The sequence below is a fragment of the Pieris napi genome, chromosome 7 (genome assembly GCF_905475465.1).
Source record: "Pieris napi chromosome 7, ilPieNapi1.2, whole genome shotgun sequence".
NCBI lineage: Eukaryota > Metazoa > Arthropoda > Insecta > Lepidoptera > Pieridae > Pieris > Pieris napi.
Genome location: NC_062240.1, coordinates 7,890,350 through 7,907,427, shown reverse-complemented (window position 1 = coordinate 7,907,427; position 17,078 = coordinate 7,890,350). Strand labels below are relative to the sequence as shown.

The following is a 17,078-nucleotide window of genomic DNA, read 5'->3' as shown; positions in this document are numbered from 1 at the left end:
AATAAATACATAGTAAGATGGTGATTTCATTATATAGGAGACTGCTTTCTATCAAAACAGAACAGTTTACGGAACGTACCCAATCTCACAGAGTATAAACGTCCAATCATAAATCCTCTTTCAAAAAAGCAATTGTACCAAAGTCCCAAATAAGCAAACGGACACTGAGAACCGGAACATACAATTTTCCTTATGGTTTTAATTAAGCCGCGTACTAACCTGCGCCATTTTTGCAGTCCCGCACCACTCGTGCAGATTGATTAAAAGTCTATGGCCCATGCTTTATGACGCGTTCCCATTGTTCCGTTATCCAATTTTGGAACTAAGGTAAGAAAATAAAAGCACAAATAAATAATAATAAAAATATGTAGCCTTTATTTCGGACAAGTTACACACAATTAATTAAAAACAAAGCTTTGTAAGCCTTTTGAATACTCGTTGTAGGCCCTTGCCAATGAAAATAAAAGCATCACTTACATATATAAACAGTTATCTTTTATAAATATTTTGGTTACCTGTTTGCTGTGTGTTACTCTAATGGCGAAAGACTCAGAAATCTTGAAATCGGCCATTTTATTTTTTCTTTTTTTTATGTACCAAACAAATATTATTTATGATAAAAGTATAGCTTAGGCAAATGTTATACATAACATTTTTGATAATTTAGATCTTATCTCAGTAAATATAGTGCTTCATTTTATCCACAACATAATATGTATACAGAGTTCTTTCTTGTCCTTTTTTGTAATTACAGCCATTTATTTATATAAAAATTCGCATACAATTATTTAAATTAATCGTGCTAAGAATAAAGTCTTAACCTAATATGTGCATAAAACAACACACACATTGAATTTTATAGTAGTGTGAGTGTCGTATTTTTCACTTCCTTTATATTTAAATTCGTAACTAGGGAATGCAATCCCGACTCGAGATCGTAAATTCGAGATCCCGCGGGATTAGAAATATCAATCCAGCGGGATCCCGAGATTTTCGGGATCTCGTCATGTTTTAAAAAATGTGAATTTCACATGACTGAATATGATGAAAACTGCTTGTTTGTGATAATGAGGTTAATTAAAACAAAATATTATTTGAAAGAAAACAAAGGCCTTTAGTACTAATAACAATAATTAACAGTTTTACGAACTTAACATATCAAAACAAAAGAATTTATATTATTTAAGGAGATTAAAAAGTAGTAGGTACATTTTGAAAGTTACTTATTAAAAAAAAGTGTATCAAGAGTGCTATCTGATAACCGGCATCTAATGTTCGTTGCGATGTACCCAGCTGCTGAGAATGCTTACTCCAACTCAACACTGGTTGGCAACAGCGTGAATAAGCAGTTATATTATGTAAACTGCAAAAATTGCCCCCTTGTTCCTCCACATTCAAAAAAATCCATTTATTTTTGTATTACTGACTCTAATTTGTCTAAGCTAGCGTTTCGGAGAGTATCTTCTAATTCCTCTTGAAGTAATGTATTAGTTTGTGTAACAGTAGAATTTATACATATTAAATTCTCTGCAATCATAGAAAGTGGCAAGTGATCTTCGTTTAATACTATATATTAATTTCTACTTGTTCCTACAACTACTATCTATTAATCTCTATAATAGTGTGATTATATTTTTTGATTTCTTCGATTTAGATATTTGCTTGGCAATGTTGGATTATTAATAATAATAATAATAATAATAATAATTTATTTTTTGCAAGAATATGGTACAAAATGTTAAGGTGATACAATCATAAATATTCAATTGGAAAGTCTCATTGCCTTTCCATTGCTCCAAATCATCTTGAAAATTATTCGGATTTTTCAGATTTTTTATCGAAGAGACCAACTTTTCTGAGAGAGTAGTTTCTAGGTCTTCTAGCTTTCGAATAATGAAACGCAACGTATGTTCTGCACTAAATTAATCAGTATCTCCCAATCCCGTCAATCTCGAACGGGATCTCGTCATATTATGCTTCGGGATTGATCCCGAAAAGTGACACGAGATCTCGCGAGATCAGAATCCCGCGGGATCGGGATTGCATTCCCTATTCGTAACGCATAACAATGGATCCATACCGAACCCTTGTAGCGACCAAGCAGCAACTAATTTATGGGTGAGGTGCGCGCTCCGGCCGATAGTTACGATGCGGCTAATTCTGACGGACATGCTGAAAGTTAGCAATTGTGATGTTAGGATAGTTGCCCTGTTTGTAAACAAATGGCCGGCTTGCCTTACTTTGTTTTTGCTAGAGTATTATTAACTTTTAGTGATCTAGGTCCGAAATAGACCTAACAGTTTATCAGAGTGTTTAGGTTAATCGTTAAACGTAAAATAATCAATAAAGCTTTTTATAAATTTGAAGAATACTTAAATGAACCTAATCCTTGCGATTGATTTGCTCCAGTTCAAACAATTTGTATGACTCATAACTTAGCGATTAATATATAATAATTGTTTTATTTATTTTATAATTGTTTATCTATATGAATAAAGATACATATTTTGAATTTGAGTTTATTAAGATATTAAATAAGACATTAAGTGTCAGATTCAGAATCGAGACAAAGTTCAACACGTTTTTGACGTAGCTACCTACGAGTTACAGAATTAGCGCTCCGGATTCTAAATCTTATCTTAAGACAGCCCCAATCTATATATTAACATACCTTTAATACGTTAAATACCTGCAGCTAAGATGATACCTGCATCCGTGCGTAGTGCGTACCAATTCCTAAATGGCCACGGATCATGGGCTATGACTTAACATCAGGTGAGCCTCTTTCACGTTTGCCCCCTGCCCTGCGATTCTGTAACTCACTTCACGAACTCACACAGCGGTTTTCGCATCGGCGGTCTCTCTCAAATCAGTCGTGAAGCAGTCATTTTATGATTTGGCATTCTGAAAAGGTGGGAGCTTGTACTTTATTGTTTATCAGACGTTCGTGAAGTGAGTTACAGAATCGCAGGGCTGTTCTATAAAAAAAATGTCTCTAGTAACTTTGTAGTCTTGACAATGTCTAAACTGTAATTTATCAGACTAGAAGCACCTATACTTCTGTATTTAAATTAAATGTGACTAGAACGTGTGCCTTTAACGTGAAACCTTTTTTGTCTATTTTCTGTTTTCCTCTCTTACCATATGTCCCAAAAATTAAATTTCATTGTTTCATATTTTATTTTTGCACCCTTAAGTTTTATCGTGTTTCTTAACCTTACGACAATATTATATTTAATTAATTAGTCAAATACACGTTAAATTGCTTTTTATTTTATTAAGCATCTCATTTTGTGTAGGTTACACAATTATTAATTGTATTAGTTACATAAGTAGGTTAAGTTATTACGTTTGTAAGGGTTGATAAATAAGTAAATATCGTATATATAAGGTTGAGTGTGGATAATTTTAGGATCATTAGTTAGGAATATTGCTATTGCCCACTCACACGATTGGACATGTCTGAGCATAATCGTCCGTCGCGGACATCTGTAAAGTATCAACTAAATGATCCGCTGACGTGACAAATGGGACACCTTAATAGTTGGTGGATCTTTTCGTATGTCTTCAAAACTGGAGAGTTGAAACCTATTTAAGTCGTATCTAGGGCATAATACACGCGTAGAACCCGCTTCGTATTATATTATTAAAGTTATATATGAAACTGTAGGATTGAAAAACGCCAGAACTATATAAACATTTTACTGTATAAATTAAGGAGTTTAATTCACGAAATTTGTGTGAAACTAGAGCAATTAAAATAAATGAGAATGAATCCGAGGAGTTTTTAAAGTGCAAAAGTCTTTAGCGGCGTTGTACACTTTTTTGGAATGGGTAAAAAATGTTAAACTCGCGTCAGGACAAATTCGTAAGACGGATTAGTTTTTAAAAATACACCAGGGCATGTAAAAACGTCATTCTAGTAATACTAAATAGTAATAATCTTGCTGTTAGTGGTTGTCGATTAGGCTATGTTAAGGAACTGTAATCTTTTTTTACATTTTGACAAAGAAAATATTATGGAAAGGAACTCTGGAAAAAATTGTCTAAAAGTTTCTCGCTATGTTAATGGCCCAGTATATAAGAAATTCTTTGTGAGTGAAGATGGCTGAATAGAGTTGTGTTTGCGCTGGTTTTTCCGTTACGTCACAAACAATCCTGGCGCTCTGAGACAGTACAGTGCGGAGTGTGACACTCATCATACTTTACTTGAAAAATAGCCAACGACAATCGTTTTTGATAAAGAATTATTACGTGCTACGATAAGGCATGTAGCCTTATAAGTGATATATTTTTATTTAGGCTATATGTAATAGAAATAATGTCAAATCGAGAATTTTTAAAATGTTTTCCTGATTAAACCGCTAGGCCGTTTAAATACTCTTTTATTATTCCTTTTATGTTACTTTAATTACAATAGATAAGATGCCATAGCTGTTTCATACGAAATCAGAATTTATACTTTAAAGATAGTAGATAATCGTCTTTATTACCGTTTCAAAGAATTCGGCATATTCACATAAGCGTCACAACATAAAAGGTAACCTTTTACATTCAAATGTATGTTTATGAAACAGGTTGATTTTTTCCAAACTCCGTTTTACATGTAAATAGGCATTCGATAGAGGGTTTAGGCCTATAGGCAGGTACTTCGTCTACAAGTTCCTTTGAAGTTATTTTTATACTCAGTATTGCCTACGATTTCGTTCATGTGGAAATTATAATATAAAACATACAGCTATTGCGAGTCCGATCTCGTCATTGCGATAACTACGAAGATAATATTAAAAATTTGCATGATGTATGTAACAATACTCGTTTAATGAGCAAGAAATGTTCAACGTACCTTACGTAAAAATAATAATAAATGGAATCACAAATTTGTCTAAATATTGTGGGTTAACAGCTAGTTTTAGACAAAAATTATTATTGACTGCCGCCAAAGGGATACTTTGCGCGATGTGGAATTCTACAAAAAAACGACTAAGTATACATAATATGTACTTTAGTTAAATGTCCGTTTCTAAATTGATTTACATTTTTAATCACTATTATTATAAGGTTTTATACTCTGATTAAATATTAATATATCTAGGAATAACAAAAATACATTAATAATTCAATTAAAAATAAGTTGTTAACACCATCTAGTAGCAGTAACAGTAAGATGTAGTTAAGAGATCACAATACTTGATAGTTCAATTAATCCATTCTAGATGTCACTATAAACCTTTCATAAATATATAATAACTATAAAGAATAATATATTTTCTTAATATGTCTAATTTTAATCTAAAAATTAGGATTTTAACATAATTTAAAATTAGCATTTGTAAAACATTGCAGTATCATTAATGTCAACGGTTATTGTCACTGTCATTTACTATCTGTCATAAAACTTTACAAATAACTTAGACGACTTAAACTGTCAAAAATAGTCGGTAAATATTTTCCCACGAATTTAATCTTACGATAACCTAAAATTTTACCTGAATTTATATGAATTTTAAGTGAAAAGTGAGCTAATTAAAATAAATAATCTTATTTTTCATAAATTATTTAACTAAACTACTTAAGTGATGTAATATCAGTACCACTAATTGGAATTACGAATTAGTTTGTTTCTGTTTACCTAAGTAGGTATTTTTCGAGCACCTGAGCGATAAATCTTGAAATTTCGAATAATAATTCTATTTCAGAAACGATAAGCTAAGTTTAAGTTATAGCAACAGTTTTTAGACGTGACTATAGTCTAAATATCTGTGTCCATACATAGCAGGTTTATTTCTATCCTATTCTAGTATCATGTGTCTAGTTTGCTTTAATTATTTATTCTAAATTGTATGTTATAAGTTTAAATAATTATTTTAGCACTACTAAAAATTTAAGAATTGAGAATAGTGACTCATGTTTAAATACTTCCTAAACAATAATTTAATTTGTTTAAGCAAAAGGTTAAGAATTACTTTAACTAAAACGGAATTAAACATTTTTAGTAAAACAGTAATGGCCACAACAAAAACTAAAAGTGAATTAAATGTTGAACATATACCAGCAAAAAAAATGAAAGTGGAAGAAGAAAAACTGAAAATGAGTAGGACAGTGGCTACGATGTGTGGTGCATGGAGACCTGAAGAAGAGTATGGAGGTCTCATATTTGTATTTAAAGAGCGTCAGGAAGCCTTAAGTCCTACTCCAATGAATGAGTGTGACTTTCCGGAGAACATTGAAGACTTTTGGGAGGCAACTCTTGGCGATGGCTGTGAAATTCAGGTATTTTGTTTATTCATTATAATTTTCGTCATAAGGTATCATTATCCAAAATATTTAAGTAACAAACAATAAAAATAACTTACACCTTTGCTACTTTTCATAAAAAATATTATTATGGAAAAACTCATTTCTGTGTTTTGAAGAACGCGCCATCTGTTATCATATAGTCAAAACAACGAAATCCAGGGTTACCTCAAAAAGTGTTGGTAACATACAATTGTATGAATTGGCGCTGTATGTACTAGAGAGCGCTGTTATGAGTATATCCAAATATGCATAAGTATAATTATTACAATTATTATATGTATATATTACATTGTAATAATATTACTTATTGTAATAATATTACATTAAGTAATATTATTACAATGTATATATTTTTTTACCAGCTGTTCATTATTGTTTGCGTGGCAAGTTATCTTGCAGGAATATAAAACTCTCATAAAGCCTCTATCTAACTTTCATTTTTTTTATTATGAATATCCGAAAGCCTTTTCGCGCTCTTTTATGTTTTATTTTGCGATAGCATCTAAAAATAATTTTTAACGAAAGGTATTTAACTGTCTTTAAAGGTAACCAATCAAGATCCTAGTGCCATCCTTTTTAATCTATCTCGCTCTAATTTGTCTCACGTACGTGCTATCTTTGCGGCCTACCTTTTTTTTCAAGCAGACTGACGTTTTTGGCCATTTGATCATAAAACGAATCTAAACACAATTGAAATAATGATATATTACTGCTATTGCTATGACTATTTCCAAACGTCATAAATAAGTACATTATCATTAACAAGACGATAAAACTGTATTCAGGCGCGATTTTTATTATGTAAGGCGTCATAAGATCATATTAATATATTTTTTTATAAATAGTAAGATTTTTATGTAACCGCCCCATTTAATTCGCTTGAGAGTGTATATAGTGGCGCATGATGGGACTAAATAAGATACCAAGTAATATTAAGCAATACTTAATGTAGTACAGTTTAAGTACTATATTGAGTGATGAAATCAGAGTTTTGAGTCCTGAAAACAGTTTAGGTACATTTGATGAGCGTGATAATATTGAACATGATATTTTAATAAGGATTGCTACCATAGAGGCATTTGAGTGTTATTGAGGGAAATTTAACGCATAATATTTGTTGTGTGATTGCATTACTTGAATTTAATTCTGATTATTTCATATTCTTGTAGTTGCTTATTTCTAACAATATTATTCCTTCAAGTTAAGCCACTCTATGGAACTGATTCAGTTGTACTAAAAGCCTGCTGTGCACTGCTGGGTTTCCTCAATAGTACGGTTTCCATGTTACCGTTCCGTCGTAATTGGGCATTTTAAAAATATCATTGTTTATTATTTCTTAGTGAGATTGATGTAAAAATTAAAGTGTGTAGCAGTAACCCATATAGATTTTTTTGAACATAAGATTAAGTGAATATTATCTATAACAATAAAATAATAAGGCTTATATTATAGATACATATACAATATACATATATATTATACCTATTAAATTACAATTTTTGTAAAGATTTTATACCAAACATGTTTTTTTTTCAAAACGATTTCCTTTGAAAGTACTACGTGCCCACACGTGCCTTCACAAAAAAATTAGTATACACAAATATATATTTAACATGATACACGAACAGAATTAACTCGTTAAATACTGTTATATTAAAGATGTGGAGTTATTCTGACATTTCCATTTTCTAGTTTTATCAGCAACATAAATTCCCATAAGCCAAATACAAAGTACATTTCGAAGGAAACACTTAACACTATTTGTGTTACACATACGTTTTTAATAAATATTACCAAATTTAGAATATTATACAGGCTTTCATATAGGTATATAATCTTTAGAATACATTTAAATGTTTATCAATACCTTATGATCAAGCGAGATATTATTGCCTCTAAGAAGATGCCGCATGTGGCGCGACCACATGTATTTTTAAGTATTTTTTTAAAGAAATGGATATATATATACCTATAACCTTTATAACCTTGATGGCTGGAAGTCTTCCGTCTTAAAAGACATTTTCTTTTGCGAACTAGCGAACTGTGGAATTCTCGGGAGATACGATCTCCAAATATTTATATAAGAAAAATAAAATACATATAATATATATATATCGCATACTCTTCCCTCAAAGGCCGGCAACACACCGACTAAAATGGGTGGCAATGATCTGCGACGATTACCCTTTTTGGGCGTCCCATAGGATCGTTTGCCCTCTTAGGCTATAAAAAAAATAATCTTGGTAAATCTGATCTTTGTAACGAAATAATGTAAACTTAATTAGCTTATATCTTTCGATTTCCACGTCAGACGCTAAATCCTTGTAGACCCCAAACCCAGCTTATGTCCATAATAAATGGACGGGAAGCCAACCATTTGTGAGTGGATGAACGTGAAATTAATAAGGACGTAATTAGGATTAGTTATGTCCTATCATGAAACGAGGGTAGTGTGATGAATTTTGAAGTTTACGTTGAGTAGGGGTTACCCGACAATTTCATTCCAATTTGAGATTGTGAAAGAATATGTTTATTGTACAAATGTTTCTGATTTTGCATCTTTTTGTGAATTGACAATTGAGACAGATAATGTAAAAGGTACATAGCGGCACGATTGTGGTGCCTACCCTCACCTAATTCACAGTTAAAGTCTTATTAGAATCTCTCAATTTTTGAAGTTATACTTCTTTAGGCGCGTTATGAAAAATTTATGAGCGTGAAATTTTACGATGCGCGCGCACCGTGACACACAAATAACAGAATGAAGTTGCCCACGGATGATGCTACACCACTGGACATAATTTAAAAACAACATTCGAATAATAATAGAATTTATGTTACACTTAATGTAAGAGAATAATAGTAAATATTTATTTATTTAATTTTTCAAATGTAAACTATACTTTATTGAATATAATGACTCCTTTTCCAGTCTTTGATTATTTAATTGTTATTAATTATTTGCATGCAATCAAAAACTATTTTTAATAATGCCAAAGAAGTATAACTTCTTACGCGCGTACTTTTTAACTTGTATTAAGTGTTCAATAACTTACGTACAAGAAAATCTACATTGAGTGTTTATCTATTCTGTGATTGTAGATGTTTATTTTCATAAACGAGCCTTAACTACTTACACACAATATTTTGTCGTTTATTGGAAGAGACACCACGGTATTTGCATGATGGTTAAGTTTTTTCAACACGTAATTGAAGGTATTTACTATTATAAGTAATTAAATATGGCAATCTCTTATGCATATTACAATTACTAAATAAATCTTAAAAATAATTACAAGAAGAATAAGAATAAAAACCCCACATACATACCGTGAAGGTGTGTATGTGGGGTGTGCTCATGATGCAGGTTAATTAGCGATGTTCATTTAAATTCAGACAGTATGAAATTATATCAGTCTCACACGAAATAGTTAAAGGCTACGCAAGACGCGTAAATGGTGCTTCCCTTAGACCGCTTACCACACCGAGTGATTATTATGTGTAGTGACTATTTGCCAAAACCGAAGACAATGTCATTATTCAACGTACGTACGTGTTATCGTGTTTTTCTGTTTTTTTGACCTAGAGGTTTAGTTTTGACATTTCTAATAACCGAAAAAGGTTTAATAAGACATATAATGTATTCATAAACTTAATTTGCATCACCGAAGATTCATCGGAAAATCTGACCATAAAATCGCGTTATAAAATTTTCCGAATGAAAATTTTCTATTCGTTTGACGTAAAAATCTTTTGATTGCCGAGTGATGTTCGTACTCGTTACCGCTTTGAATCGATTGAGCGCTGATTCTGAAGTTTGAAGTCCAATTCGATTATTGTGCACCAGTATTTTTAGATCTGGGCATTGTTTCATTGGTTTGTAAAAATTCAAACGGTTTAAAAATTGTTGTGAATAGAGTTTTGTCGGATTAAAATAACGTAGAGAATTTAATGGATTTTATAAAATTCCAACTGCAGTAGTATTACATTGATGAATCTGGTTGAACTATTTAGTCTGTGAAGTTAGCTAACAAGGTCAGTATTAGAAGCCGAAAAATTGTTTCATAAAAATCAATTTTTTACTACTTGTCTGTTACAGGAGGTTTGATATCTCTATTCTAAAGTCAAAATTAGGTAAGGAAGTTCTTAAGGGTAATTGTTAGAAGTCCGTTAACCCCTATTGATAGCTCGTTTCCATAGAGTGATATAGTTACGTACCGTATTATATATATATAAGTTAGTAAAAAATATAAATTGATTAAATAAAGTCGTTTTACGTTTTAATAATTAAATCGTTTACGTTAAATAATAATGAATGTTCCGATCACAATTTACGATGAGCGTCAAACCTCTATAACACAATGTTATTTAAAATGAAGAATGTGCTAGCATGTATTAAAAGCTCCTTTACAAGAAATATTAAATGAACTTTTCCCGACGAAAATACCAACATCCCGTAAATGCATTCTTCATATATTTAGAAAATTTCGTCATACTACAGGTACTTAAACTTCGTGAACGTGTACTTGTTATTTTAATATCAACTCTGACATGGAAGTTTTTTAAAGTGATTATCAACTTTCCCATGTTGTTTCTTATACCTACATGATTGTACGTAAAATGAAGCTCATATCTTATCTATGAAATAATGACTAAATAAGTCATTAAAATTAAATTTGTTTTTGTTTGTGAAATAAAAATATAATCATTGTTTGCTATATAAATTACAGCTTATTGGTATCTATATATATGTAAAATAAAACAAAGGGGTAAAGGACATTCATAAAGAACAACAAATAAATAGTCTATATAATGTCTGAAATAAAATTAAACTAAATCTTAAGATAAACTTAAATCAATATAAGTGGGCGCCAGGAGGATTTTTGGACTATCCAACCAAATCTTTTTATAATAAATTGTTTTTCTATTACCAGATACATGTACACATACGGTGCACAGTATTTGAGGGAGTTTCTCAATGCTAAAAAAAATCATTTCAAATCACTTCAACAATTCAAAACTAAACCCTAAATAAACTAAACATATCTCTTACAATGTTCTGAACAATTTGATATATTTTCACAAAAAAAAAACAATATATAATAAAGAACGTATAACAGGCTAATATTATGTTCGATATAGTTTAGTATTAATATTTTTTGAACAGTAGCAGCAGTAATAGTAAAACATAATCGGCTTAGGTGTGTCATAGTGCATATTCTCTAAACTCGAAACAGCGGTCACGGGACTAGACTAATAGGTGTTCCGATACAGGGCTGAATGGGTCATACCTACCCATAAAACGATGTGGACTATCTCCAATATGGCCGTATATCAGAGGCACTTTGGGTCGCTTTTCTATACTACAACATATTTTACAAGCATTTCAAAATTTACTACTAGACCGAGACCACGAATATGTAGTATATATAGCAAATAAGTTATCCAGGCTTTGTGTATTTACGACCGATTTGGATATACGATAAGTGTTAAACCAGTTCCCACGGATTCCTCCTAAAACACGAAACTTATTTTCAAAAGATTAAACGGCTAATTAAACGGTAACTTTTCCATCTTGTAAGTTACACGAATTTTCTATTAGGTATTTCGTTAAAGTAAATTTGCAATCTAAGCGGAATGTTTTATCGGAAAAATTAATTAGGCAAGAGAATGACTATCGCAGATTTTCCGCTACAACGCCTTTCGTCCTTGACATGTTTAATATTCAGAGGCGACTCTTTAACGACTCTAAATAATTAGGTCAGACATTTTAATCCTAATTGCGATTAAGATATACTAGGTTTACGTTAGTACAAGTTGATAAAGCAATTGGTTATTTAACATGATTTTAAAAACAATTTCAGATTATTTCTTAGTGATTATAAACCTATAACATTTTTTATTTTTTTATTCTGTTAGTATTGGCTTATAACAATCCGATAAAACGTTTACATAGGCAAAATCCGTCACCTCAGTCCCTTACGACCATGCAACCAAACGTGTTAATTATCGTTATTTAATTACACAAGTACACATATATTATTTTTCGACCAAAAACACCCTCAGACGAAATTAAACTCCCAGATAGCATTAGGATTAGACAGGCCAATACGTATTTATTGTCATCATAGATTGGACTAATCTTTGACCGTTTTGTATTACGTGACTGACGTATAAAAAAAATATTTTTAATTTAACATTTTTCGATAAATTCATAATTATTTACAAGTAATTCTACTCCATACCGCTTTATATTCATCGTTTATACAGATTAAACAACTAAATAACACTATAACTTTCATACTGTCAAACACAATTCCTGGCTAATTAAAACATAATATTGAGACGCAGATATATGAGTTTTTACATTGCTAACCAGCTAAATTTAATTTTTAGTTTTGTTTTGTTTCGACTCCCTCAGAAATCTCTATAAAGATTTTATGTAATAGGAAGCAAACGGGCAGGAGGCTCACCTGATGTTAATTGATACCGCCCATGAACACTCACATTGCTAGAAGGCTCGCGAGTGCGTTGCCGGCCTTTCAAGAATTGGTACGCTCTTTTCTTGAAGGAATATTATTATTTCGGATATAATGTATGTTTTGTCTATTGATGCGCTTATTTGTTTTATTTTTCGTATATAATATTGTTTATCTATGTAATCTGTTTTGGCTTTCTGTACTGTCTAAGTGTTTGTTTTGTAATATTATGTATGTTAGCTGTAAGATTACTTATAATTAAATAAATATCTTATAGTTACTTTTCACCTGTCAAGGCGTTGAAAACGAGCGAATTTTTCTTATATTATATAGCTAGCTTGCGAAGATGCAATTGAAATATGGTTTGAACGTTTTTGCGGAATTCGTTTATTTTCCTATTACCATTAGAAGGTTTGATATAAAACAATTTGACTAATCGATTGCGAATAATTTCTATGTCAGGCATAATCGATCAATCAATCAAATTTATCCAATAACTAATCTTTGTATGCCATTTGGTTGTTAATATTTGGCCCTTTTCGACATAAATTAGAAATTCGGTTATCCTTAAGTTTGTGATTGATGAGTTTATCACTTAAATTGTTCAGTATAATTGGGAATTGGGATAGAGAAAAGCTTACGATATGAACGACATAAAAAAAATAAAACGAATATTTCCAGACAGTGATGACTCTTTTTATAATAAAATTGTATTTAAACTTACAGTGCCCCCAGCACAGTCGAGCAAAAAACTGCACATAAAAGTTCAGGTCATTTTCGACCCCATATGACTTTAAGTGTGTGGTTCTGTGTTTTCAAACTGAATAAGTTTGTGATGTGAAATAATAGTAATAGAGATAATAAGAGGGTATTATGCAACAAAAGAGAACATATTCAAAAGCCGGACTTTTAATATCAATTAAAATTAGGAGGGTTTGATTTTGAAGATTTAAAGGAATTTGTAGTTTGATCGAGGGTAATTAGACCACATTGAAATCCAACTGTAATAATTGATAACAACCAGAAATGCTCAGTGGTGTGTGCTGATAGTTCACAGTTGACTGCGCTGATGTTGACCGCACAATTCAACACATTTTGATGAATTCATGTGTAGATATCATTGCAATTACTCATGGTCTATGTGTTTTAGTGTCTATGAAAAATATTACAATTTAAAAGGCGCCTATAACTTTATCATATTGTCAGCTCAGCCTCCCTCTCTTGGGGCTGTTCAGAGTCCGGCTCATTATACACAAAAAGTCAAAATCATACTGGTTTATTTAATCATATAGGTAACACAATGTACACTTATGAACGTCAAAAAAAAGAAATGTAATGAAATACTTCTAACTTTACATTTAGTGCCAGTTCTCAAATCAAGGGCGTAGAACGGAAGAGAAGAGAAGAGATGTCCTTCTATATATAATTATATTAGTAGAAACTAATAGGGGCATCACTTCCATAAGAATCTGACCTGAAGAGTGTAATAGACTCGAATCGCATTTTTACTGCTTTGTTTTTATTAAAAAGATAATTAACATCAATTAAAATCATACAAGTGTCGTTTTTACCACGAAAAATATATGAAATCGAATAGTTAACGTATAGTATACGAGATATTTTTGCGTACATACATTTGATACAGCGCTCCGTGGGCGTATTAAAATTAAACGGAAGAACGAACATTCATCGTTCGAATATCATTTGTGTAGTCTATACAAATTTAATGAAATATATACGCAAGCCTTGCCAAGTAAAAGTGACATCATCATATACAAATACTTGTAAGTTTTGTGCTAAGTTGGTTTATTAAAAAAACATTCCGAACAATATCTGTCAGTCTTGGACATTAGATAGATTAAATGGTATTCATTAGGGACGTGTAATATAACGTTTGTTCGGAACTGAGAAATAATATCTGGCAAGATACTTAATATTAATGCCGGTTAGCCGTGTTTGATTCCCGGGGGTGTAGTAAAGATAGAAAAACTTGAGCCTCCCTCTGGTTCACGAGTCATAATTTAGGCTGCTTTGAACTGGTGCGTTCTTGGGGCATCATTAAATATCTCGGGATCCCTTAGAACCAGTTCTTAAGCATACGAAATATTGCTTTTGTTGTTGATTGCTTTTCAACAGTTGCTTTTAAGCAAAACTTGCTTTTATAAAGTAGATTTTTCTCTTCTTTTTTTTCCATACCTCGAGGTATTTCCGAACCAATACATCTTAGGGTCTTTCAAGAGAAGAGCGTACAAATTCTTAAACATCCGGCAACGCACTTGCGAGCCCTCTGGCATTGAGAGTGTCCCCGGGCGGTGGTATTACTTAACATGCTTACCTCCTTGCCTCCTGCTCGTTTGCTCCTTATTCTATAAAAACAAAACTTACGTAACAGTCTTTTAAAATTTTACTTATTAACATAACTTCTCAATTATTTATAATAACACTAATGTAAAATATAGTTTTATACCTACTACGATGAATTACTACCTTAATTAGGATTAAAATGACAATTAATGAGAATAAGCATAGCAGTTGATATAACAGGTGTACAGGCTGTATTTTCGTTAAGAAGCGTAACACTCGCGTAGGTATAAAATAATATTGTGTTTGACCCTCTCCAGTCCACGTTTAAAGGGGAAATCTGCATAAGAAAAGCTCTCATTGGTTATGGCGTATATTTATTTAAAGACTTAAAAATAATGTTGATACTTTGGTTATGAAATCAGTTCATTAGTCATTTAAGTTTTTAAGGGAAGGACGCGATTATATTATAAATTAGGCGCCACATTGTCTAGTTACATAAACGATATTTTAATTACTTATGATGTTCTAAATTTGAGGGATATTTATCAATGTCGAGCTATTAATGGCATCCCTCCCCGATATTTAATTTTAATAAGACCTGTTATTTATCAAACGTTTACCCAAGCTGGAGCCGTTTAGTCGGGGTTCGTTATGAACGATATTGCTTTGAAATGCCTTGTTTTTAAATATGTAAAATAAACTTGCGGTGCTTCACCGCTTTATTGGCCTCTGATTTCTGATTTTGTTGCTCGCTTAAATGTGATTGCTTGTGGCGGTATCAGTAGGAGGCATGGTGAAATAGGAAGCACGCACACACATTCTCGTGGGAACAACACGCAAACACATAGTCGAAATAACCAACATCACCACATACACGAATTCAAGTACGACCAGTCACCACAAGCAGCAACCGTTCACGAGCATGTCGCATGGCCAGCCATCGGCCCCCTTGCCATATTTTAAGGAGAGAGAACCCGGCGCATGGACGTCGTCACAAGCAATCTTCATACTTGGTTAAAAAAATAATTTTACCAACGAGTTGGCCAGTTGTTAACAATTGTAATTGAATTTTTAAATAAATGACTAAAGTTATGTAGTTACGTAAACCACGATATGTTATAATTTAGTTTATGGTCGAAATTTTCTACAACTCGAATAATATGAGTTTGAATTGTTTCCGGTAAAGTTAATAAAGCGTAATAAAAAGCCACGATCGTATTATAACGTTCTACAGACCAAAGCACTACGGTGAGTAGTATTTAGTGCGAGTAGTCATTTACGTTGGAAATAATATAGCGTAGACTTTTGCGCTGACACAGGTGAACTTTCTATTCCGTAACTTTGACTGTACGATTCTAATCATATTAGCGTATTTTGAATGAGCGCAACTGTCTGCAACGCGCTCGACACTGGTGAGTTTATCTACCATTGGAAATTTCCTTTAAAAGTTACATTTGTATTTTGAATTAGCGCAATTGTATGCAACGCGCTCATTCAAAATTCTGGTGATTTTTACTACCATTGGAAGTTTTTTTTAAAAGTCACATTTTAATTCAGATTAAAAAAAGGTTGTCAGGTGAAACTGAATGTATGCGAATTTGTTGGTATGTTATATGAATGTCATCTCATTAAAACTTTGATGCACGTGCGCAAAGATTTGGATGTGATCTTGTCCAGACTTAGCACGAAAACTAAAACTTATATCTAGATGATCCTTAGTTCAGTAGTTTTTGAGTTCACATATATGTAAAGTGTATTGACAGGTATTTAAAATTGATTTAATTTGTCTAAACTCGATCCATCCGGGATTTAAAAGAGACCTTAGTGTGTAGTGGAATATGATAAATAAACTTATGAAGCAAGCAAATTTATTACGCACCAACGTAGGTATACAGTCCACTTCTAAGGCATAAAGCGGGAAAATTTTGTGGGATAATTTCATCCATCATTCATGAATTTATCCAGTACCATATGGGCCTGGCAATAAGTTACCAA

At 31.9% G+C, this 17,078-nt stretch overlaps 1 protein-coding gene across 5 annotated transcripts in view; it reads left to right on the top strand.

The window, feature by feature from the left end:
- The first annotated feature begins 5,456 nt into the window (after positions 1-5,456).
- LOC125050784 (RNA pseudouridylate synthase domain-containing protein 2-like) overlaps positions 5,457-17,078 on the top strand; it is a 245,885-nt gene continuing 234,263 nt past the window's right edge. Inside the window, exons 1-2 of one of the 5 annotated variants that reach the window (XM_047650786.1) lie at positions 5,457-5,517; positions 5,997-6,273. In XM_047650786.1, the coding sequence (XP_047506742.1) occupies positions 6,007-6,273 (267 nt within the window). In that variant the 5' untranslated portion in view covers positions 5,457-5,517; positions 5,997-6,006. Of the gene's footprint in view, positions 5,780-5,854; positions 6,274-17,078 lie in introns of those variants that run through there. The other 4 variants (XM_047650785.1, XM_047650787.1, XM_047650784.1 and 1 more) reach the window with 4 other exon arrangements.